Below are 9,906 nucleotides of genomic sequence, written 5' to 3'. Positions count from 1 at the left end.
AAAATGCTGCGCTTTGATCATATGAAATGAAATAAACCATTAAGGGATGGTATTTTATGTCTTGCTTTTTACGGAGTTTAATCGGGTTAATTGAAAAATACATATGGACTGAGTATGGTACTCATAATCACAGCCAATCCCCATATCCCATTTTCCTTGCATGATTGATATACATCGGGATCGTTTTACTCGTCATTTTGACGCTTTATTTTTGACGTTAAACTTGACGTCACGTCAAACGTTCAATTGAAATCGCAAGATTATCTCCCCCAGTGTGTTGTACGTCTTTAAATCGGATGAAAATCGAAATAACGATACACTTTTAAAAGATATTTAAATTAATTCCTTAAGTAAATAGTGGCTGTATAACATATAGATTAAAATCAGCAACACACACATCTTCCAATACATCACCTATTCTCAATCCCATACACCAAAACTTAAACTAAAATGTATAGTAGCCCTGTAACTTGCAGGGCTGCAAAAAAACACCTTTTTTTCAAATAACCTTGACGTCTTAAATGTTTGTTATCAATATCATGAAGACCCGCCCATGGATCGATTTATGAAATCTCAGTATATTTATCCAATCAGAAAGTGATTAATTAAGAATTCTGTTTGAAAAAAAATCATATTATATAATTGTATTAAATCGTGAAATAACAGATATTACCAATTAAGATTTCAGAAACAACAGTTACTATGATGAACAAGGAATTCTTTGTGGCTTTATTTGTTGCTTTGTTTAGATTTTCCGCATCTGAATCAAAGCGCTACACTGCTAAAATAGACTTAGATGATGATACACTCCATGAAACCCTGTTGACTGAATATGATGCTCATTCACTGGTCATGTGCTCAGCAATGTGTGGTCCGAGGTGTACTTACTTTGGTTACAATTTACAAACAAAGAAATGTCGAGTTTACACTGGATGTCATTCAACTAGGTCAGCAGGACCGGAAGTAGGGTGGAGATACTATTTTACAGAATCTGAAGGTAATGCACCAAATTCTCGCCTATACGTCGGCTTTCTAATAAGTTATTTTTATTTTACAGATTACTTCACAGTGATTTACCATTCACCTGCTTTTAAGGGGGTAAATTTGAAATCCAAATTTGTTGTCAATTTTAAATATAACTCCTTGTATTTTACAATGTTGGAAGGTATATTTCGCAGCTTATAAAGCGTGAACTGGTCCAAGTAATGATATATTGTATACTATAGGTTGATAACTACTATCAATTTAAATTATAATACTGAAGCACTAAAGATTTGAAAAGTTATAGGGAACATAATCGTGACGTAGCTGAAACCTCGTTTGGTGTGTTTTATGGTATTTGGAAAAGTCAAGAATACGCCCCTATTTGCAAAAAAGCACGCTGAATGTATTATTCTAGCTACCGAGTTCTGTATAACATACGTCCGTCTTCACCTAGTCGTCTGATTACACTGATGAGAGACTAAGTTTTGCCATATTTATAGGGGTCTGCAGAGTAGCGAGACTCGGGAAAAAAAATGGCGGACAGATTCCTTTTACGAATCGTTTTCATCTTTAAGATCGATTTTAGAAAAGGATATTTTTTTCAGAATTGTTTATGCAATGTCATATGGGTTAGCTTACTGAAAGATATCTTTGAAATTGATCTTAGTTAATAAATCAAACTTGTATCTTTATTTCCTTCCCTCAATTGATACAAAGATCGTCATAAAGAATATATTTAATTGATCATATTACCTTTTGTTCATTTAATATAAATTGATTCTCTTTAATGCATGTACTTTGGCATAGTTCCTGATAATGATAGTGATTAAAATTCATCACTATTTTTTCAGCTTCTATGACTTCAATAAATATTTTTCAGAAATCTTCAAATGGATTATCTTAAAATTATTATGAAATACATTGATTTATCGTAATTATGAATCTGATCCATCATTAAGATGTTTAATCAAAATACTAACCATCTAGTAAATCGCATGATTTCACGTTAAGCGAAAGTAATGAAAAATAAAGCCAATCACTTACATGTAACACTTTTTATATTTCTAAAGGAAACTAGCAAAGAAGAAAGTACAGATTTAGCCTTATTGTGTCCTACTTAAATGTTTCCAAAAAGTTGTAAGACTGGATTAAAAATATTTGAGTTTATAATTGTGATAGATCAGGAAAATATATGGCTATATTAAGTACCAGTATAAAGTACCATTTGGAAATTCTGACGTCATTTATATGATGCATTTCTCTATTTTAAACAGAAAAAAGTATGAAAACGATCCATTTGAAGGGTACTTTTCCTTCAGATAATAGTTCCACAACAGTTGCCCACTTAAATTATTTTATATGTTATGTATAATTAAATTAAAAAATCACGATTCTTAAAATCTTTGTGGGCGTTGTCTGTGGACAATATTAACTGAACAAAGAATCCTTTGAAAATGGGTGTCTTCTGTAACTTTCTAAGAACAAACAGGAAAATGTACATGTTTGTGACGTAACAATTAGCTTGCAGAAATGCATGTGATAAAATTAATTTTTCTTGAATTTTCTGCAAGAAATTTTGATTATTTATAAAAAGCACGAGTTTTTTTATTTTTACACCAGTTTTACATCATTTGTTTAAGAAAATCGCTGGGCAAAATTTTTCTTAATTTGTTCTAATAATTGGCGCACATTGCCAATTAAACACGTTCGCTGCGTTTGTTTGTGTTGTGTGTCTGGTGTGAATGTTTTGAGAGATCATGTGACATTGGTTATTTTCGTATTTACACGTGTTTTCGGTTTGGTGACCTAATGTGACCTTACTGCTGACCAATAACTGACCGTTTTTATCTCATTAATATGCATGATTTAACTTCTGCACTCAGTATATAAGCACTGTACCCGCCAAAATTCTTGACCCCCACGATTTTTGCCTTTACGGTAGAAGACAGATTGCATTATATTATACAAGAAGTATTCTTCAAAGATTTACTTGGTTTAATATTTAACTGGATTCCAGCTGGTAAGCTTACCGTTTACCTTTATTATAATCATTATGTAAACTTATTTTATATTTTACTTTTATTAATTAATTCCGCAGCGAACAATCCTTTAATTTATGTGTTGTTAATGTTTGATCTTAAATGTAAAGTATTTGTCTTGTGTGTATTGTGTTGTGAGAGTGTGTTTGATTTATACTTTGTAGGTTTATTACTATAAGCACGTAAATAAATACTTTTTGTGCCGAATCCAGTGTTGGAATCTTTCCTACAAAAGACCCGGTGAACAATCATTGTATTGTGACGTCCTAAAATGTTTCAATTTGCCCATATTTTTAGAATTTTTAAATATATTGAAAAAGTCTCCAAAACAGCTCATTTTAAAGCTTTTTTGATATCTAATATAGAGCACAACCTCAGATCTAAAATATGCAGCCAGTTAATGATAGAACTGTAAATAGAATCAAAAGACATCCTCGTATGTTAGATCTAAGAGTGAGATAAGAGTTGCTTATCTAAACGTACTCAAATATACCTGTTTATTTTAATTTTTCAAGAACATTGCAAGTTAATAAAGCCAGTTCTCCAAGACCGTTTTTTGAAAAATTTTAATATAGGAAATGAAAACATCTCTATTCTATTTTAATGCTTCAAATCGAACATCAAGTGTGAACCAATCAATTGGGATATCTACAGGGCCATTTTATGCATAAAGAGAATCATTTCTGACCCAGGGGGAAAATCAGTTTTAAAAGGGGATTTTCATGAATGTGTTCTTTTAATAATTTGGGGAAAATCCTTTAATGATTATTATGTATATTTGATAAATATTGTTTGATAGTTATAAGAATTACATAATTGCTCAGGGGCTGTTATGAGATCATAAAAAAAGAAGTTCTAATAACCATTATTGATTCAAGATTGTGTAGTCTGTAAATATTCAATCACACATGAGCAAAAATGAAAACAAATATATTATGCAATATCACATAGAAAACCCTTTAACCTTTAATTTTTAAAATTACAAAAAAGGAAACTTTGCATTTCAATTAAAAGTGACTGAAAGGGGGCTAAATGACAGATATCTACTCTTTACTAACCTTTCAGTGATCTTTCTTTTAATATTAAGAAGACTGAATGGTAAAGGTTCGTCCTATGTTGATAAGTTAAATTGATAAGTTATTGCTATAAATTTTTACTTCCTCTGTATTACTGCTTTATATTGCACTTTGTCTCTAAATAAAAATAATTATTGATTTTTCTCAATAACTTTTAGAGAACACTCGCCCGACGGACTGTAAACGTTTGCTTGCTGATGGTTTTACTTTATCTGGTGTTTATACCATCTATCCCTGGGACAACCCTTCACTGGAAGTTTTCTGTGATATGGATACAGAAGATGGAGGGTGGACGGTCAGTGTAATTAGTAATTAATCACTGCATGGAATTATATGAATAATAATTTTATTAAAAGATTTTGACGATACTTTTCTTTATACAATAGGTTATACAGAGGCGTGTTGACGGATCAACGGATTTCAACAGAACTTGAAATTAGTATAAAGAAGGGTTTGGTTCTGTTAATTCGTCTTACTGGATAGGTGTTACATAAATATGTATTTCATTTCTTAATAATGTAACAAATATCAAGTCTCAAAAATCAATTCTCAATGGAATGAAAATATGCGGAATACATTTTTTACTTAATTTCGTGCTTCAACGATGGATTTATTTTGTTAATATTTTATAAATTAGTTTCTGTAAAATATAATTCGGGTAAGATTTATGTTATGCAATGTCATGAATGCATAGTGCATTAACGAAAGTTCTATATATATTTGTTTAACCAAGTGTTATGATACCATTTGAAAGAAATAAAAGATTATCCTTAGTATTGCCATTCTGAGGTCAGAGTAACTGAAAATTTATTAATTAATAATAACTGATCAAACAAAACGATAAAAGAGCGACAACTCCTTCTTGTTCAAGAACAATTTTAATATATTTCAATGATACACTGACACGCAAAAGAAACGCAATTCCATTTAAATAAGAATAAGATTTACTTTTTATGATTTATTGTTAGTGTCAAAGTTTTCGCAAAGTGTCAAAGTTTTTGCCAAATTGACAAAGTTTTCGTCAAAATTTTCCCAGACTGTTAAATATTTTGATAAAGTTTTTTCAAATTGTCAAAGTTTTCGATATAGTTTTTCAAAGTGTCAAAGTTTCGACAAAATTTTTCAGTGTCAAAGTTTACGATAAAATTGTTCAAAGTGTCACAGTTTTCGTTAAAATTATTCAAAATGATAAATCTTTTGATGCAGTTTTCCAAAGTGTTAAAGCTTTTGATAAAATTTTCAAAGCTTCAAAATTTTCGTCAAAATTTTCTTAAAGTGTTAAGGTTTTCGATAAAGTTTTTCAAAGTGTCAAAGTTTTCGCCAAAGTTTTTCAAAGTGTCAAAGTTTTCTCCGAAGTTTCTGAATGTGTCAAAGTTTTACCAAGTTTTTCAAAGTGTCAAGGTTTTCGCCAAATTTTTTTAAAGTGTCAAGGTTTTCACTAAAGTTTTTCAATGTGTTAAAGTTTTTGCCAAAGTTTTTCAAAGGTCAAAGTTTTTGCCCACGTTGTTCAAAGTGTCAAAGTTTTCCGCAAAATTAACAAAATATTTGTTTTTTTAAATATTTTTTAGTCAAAGTGCAAGGTTCATTTTTGCCTTATTTGGCCCTTTGAATTTCTGAAAAAGTGAAGCTGCAATTTAGTTAACAATGCATTGAATATCACTAAGATCTTTGGTGACTACGTATCTATCAAAAATGAATTAATTTTCTGGCTAGCCAATGCATTATAATGTAACAAAATGCGTCATCTTCCTCATATTCTGAAAATAGGCTACAAAACGGCCAATTTTTAAAGTATTTTTTTTTTTATTATGTAAAAATGCAATCAAATGATAGAACTGATTCTGGTGATTAAAGGACTTGTTTTATTTCTGATACTGATAGTGAGTAGTGGAATTATTTTTTTTGTTGTAAAGTACCTAATTATACGTACCTCTTTGCCCTAAAATTCAATAACATTGCAATTTCATATAGTTAGTTTTCTTAGACCTGGACTTCTAGGAGAATTTTTATGCGACCGGATTGAGATCCGGGGCGTATATTGTTTTTGTCCTGTCTGTCTGTTTGTTAGTCAATTTGTCTGCAAAATCTAACCTTCGCAGTTTTTCTTAAACCAAGAAAGATAGAAACTTCATATTTGGTATGCGTACTCCACTAATTACATGTAAGCTCTTTCAAATGACACCAAGGTCAATGGCTTTGTGACCTTTACTATGACCTATATGCTTACATTTGCTTTTATTTGCAAACTTAAACATTCGCCATAACTTTTGAACCGTGAAAGATAGAGACTTCATATTAGGTATGTGTACTTCCTTAATTAAGCCCTTTCAAATGACACCACTGTTAGTGACCTAGTGACCTTGTCTGTCACTTGTAAGTTAAAAATAATTTTTTGTACCTTTGCCATAACTTTCGATCCTTAGAAGATAGAGACAGCATATTTAGCATGCATACTCCATTAATTAATCTCTTTCAACTGACACCAAGGTCATTGACCTTGTGACCTTGACTGTGATCTTTATGCTAATATAGTTTTTTTTCGTACCTTTGTTATAACTTTTGAACCACGAGAGATAGTGACTCCATCTTTGATATTCATATTTTACTAACCAATTTCTTTCAAATGATATCAAAGTCAATGACCTTCACTATGACATATATGCTCAAATAGCTATATAGCTTTTTTAGAATTTTGTTGCTGCCGGGCGCATAGTGTTTCACAAACACATCTTGTTTTGATAGGGAATGAAACTTTCCATTTCATGTTGATGCATTAACACCAAGTGATAATCAATAAATTGGTATATCTGCATTTCCATTTTATGCATAAAATGAACTGAACTGAACTTTGAGGGCAAATTATGACCATTAGCAAATAAGGTCCTTTTTTTAGGAGGGCCGACTGGGGGTTTCCATTGCGCAATTCTTTGGGCATCATAGTCAAATAAAGCGCATTTATGTTTTTGAAACTTATATTTTCAAGCAATTTATGAAATTGTACAGAATATTACGAAATCACAGGTTGAAAATCTAAAACAATTATTTTAAATATTGATTTTAAACAAGTTTTCAACTGATAGTTTGAATGAAGTCGTAATAGAATGTTTGTAGCATGTAATGATACACTGACACTTTTTTAGAGGATGTCAGAAAAAGTTATTAAAAACTATTAACTATAAACTCTTAAAATCAGAACATAGAACTTTGAGAATCTCACAATCGTGTATTTTTATTCTTATATGAATCCTTTGTATCCATCATACTTCATAGCACTCCATAAAAACAGGAAAAACTACAATAATTTTGACATTTTGATATGCCCCCTCTGGAAACCAGATGGTAGAATTTTATGCTTCTTACGCATAATGTTCAATATACATGTAGTATAATTTATCTATGTTATGATTTGAACAAAAGAAGTTTATTCAAATAGCCAAAAATGGCATTTTCCTATATAATAATATTGTAAATGAACCTGTATTTTTAGACCGTCCTTAAAAATAACTAAATAGTAGATTGTCACCAAACTTGGCAAGTGCGCATACACATGTAGGTGCACAACACCCCCATCCACAAATATTTCCTGTCGTTTAATTTTATCGTTTTTTGTATATTTTATACGTGACTATATATACCATTTAGATGCACATCTTGGACAGAAACGTTTGGGTCGTTTTTAGATAGGACGTTCTTTAAGTTATGCCCTTTAGCTGTTCACGAGAAGATTTTACCGGACAACCCTTGTACATTTTTCAGTAAAAATCATAAAACAAATGTTACATTTACGTCATTTTTGTAAGTTTGACTGAATTTGGCTCCGTGGTTTCAGAAAAAAATATATATCCATGATTGTAAGAATCCATAACACCAAAACATATCTAAAGAAATTATAAAAAATATATTTCATTTAGTCAGATATCGAACAATATTTGATTTGATTGTATATTGTATAACGTCCCTCTCGAGAATTTCATTCATATGGAGACGCGAGACCAGACAATAAACCCTCCTTAAATTAGATCTATTTCAAGAAGAATATCAATCCATGTAATTCACTTTTTTATTTAAGGAAAAGACGTCATCCATCAATTAACTAAAAACAAATCTTCTCTGTACGTGTCCATTATTCTGACCAATGGAACCACTCTTTATGAACAGTACGGTGAATTCTCTGTAAACAACGAGACAGACAACTACAGACTTTAACTGAATGGACCAACGGAGGGGACATTAGGTGGGTCGTCTGTGTAATCAGTAGGATGGATATAAAATCTTTTGGATTTTTAAAGACTTTGTAAATAATGGACAAAATATCAGTAACTTTAGCCGTAGAGAAGTTTTAGGTGATAGAAAAGTCAAATTATGTAACAGATTACATATCTGGTAATGGATTAGATTACAATCTCTAAGATATTTATCTGTAGTTTCTTTCCCTTAATTTTATACAAAATATATTTTATATGTAAATAGTTATTATAAAAAGAAATATTGGGAGAATTCATTTTAATTATCGGTAACTAAAAAAATATGCAAGTCATTTTATCTAAATTTAAACATCACGAACGCATTTCGTGGGATAGTATATTATCCAACACTAGTATCTGAGTTTTGGTAACAATCAGTTGGTAGTCATGTAGTGTATTTGTATAAACTTAAATTAAATCGAGTAGGATGCTATGTTATCCAGGTGTAAAGATGACATTTAAATTGGATAAATCACCAATTTAATCACCAATCGATTAACTTAACTGTAAAATTTATAATAATATTGTGTAAGAAATCAGTTTACCTGGAATTAAATCACATTGGCAACATTTATGGGGTCATATTCCTTGGTTTTCTTGATTTTCATTTTCTTTACTTTTACAGGAGACAGTATGTTGGACACAGGTAACCCTATTGACCTCGATCTGTCCGGGATGAACTTCTCCACACCAGACAGGGATAACGACAGATGGAGTAATGGCAGCTGTGCAGCTTACAACAACAGAAGAGGAGGCTGGTGGTTTAATTGGTGTGGGTTTGCCTTCCTTAACGGTCCCTGGTCCCCGGCATACTGGTATAAACCATGGTGGCCTACACTTAATGACGGAAGCCAGATAACAGAGACTGTGATGATAATAAAAACACACTAAAAATGTTCAATGTTGTTTTTATTCCTTAGAAAATTTAATAAATTTTCGGATTGTTTTGTTTTTTCACAATAAACACATGCACTAGAGAGTTTTTTGCAGACGATTGGTTTGGTACTATATCGGTTCAAATTGTCTTATTCGGACCCCTGTGGTTCAAAATTAGCCGAACACTGTAATTCCGATTAAAATTTAAAAAAAAAAACAGTTTAAGAATCATAGTTACTGAAATGAATTTAATTATCACCTCGTATTAGGCAAGAATTTTGAATAGACATCATAAATATAAAATATTATACAGTTAAAGTATATCATCGAGGCGCTTGCTCCGAATGCAATAGGCTTGCTCGAAGAGAACTGGAAACTTGCTGACTTCCTCAATAAAATACTTAAACTGTCTTATTATATCGATACAAACAAGACATTTGAAAAAGTTAAATTCGCCATTTCTGTTTTCTTTTGCTACCAGTAAACTAGTTCTTTTTGATTGATATGGGACCAGTTGACTCGCGAAGCATTTCGATTCATTAATGAATATTCATGAGTTTATTCATTACATTTCTAATTTTGTCATAAGTTTAAAGAAAAACCTAAGTGTTCCATATAGGTGTTTATCAGTTCATAGAAAACGAACTTTTTTTTTTGGAAGGGAAAGAGTCTGTTTTGCATGGAATA

The 9,906-nt window shown here is 31.1% G+C and overlaps 1 protein-coding gene across 1 annotated transcript; it reads left to right on the top strand.

Moving 5' to 3' along the window:
• Positions 1-702: 702 nt before the first annotated feature.
• LOC134275986 (techylectin-5B-like) lies at positions 703-9,210 on the top strand (the record flags this gene model as incomplete). The annotated part of the gene is made up of 3 exons (XM_062758263.1): positions 703-997; positions 4,258-4,407; positions 8,969-9,210. Coding segments are annotated over exons 1-3 (687 nt in total), but the record flags the coding sequence as incomplete, so codon positions are not given.
• Between the last annotated feature and the right edge of the window lie 696 nt (positions 9,211-9,906).

The sequence above is a fragment of the Saccostrea cucullata genome, unplaced genomic scaffold (genome assembly GCF_032062105.1).
Source record: "Saccostrea cucullata isolate Sc308-1 unplaced genomic scaffold, CSIRO_AGI_Scuc_v1 ctg14563, whole genome shotgun sequence".
Lineage (NCBI taxonomy): Eukaryota > Metazoa > Mollusca > Bivalvia > Ostreida > Ostreidae > Saccostrea > Saccostrea cuccullata.
Note: the sequence above shows the minus strand (reverse complement) of the source record. Positions and strands in the feature narration are given on the sequence as shown.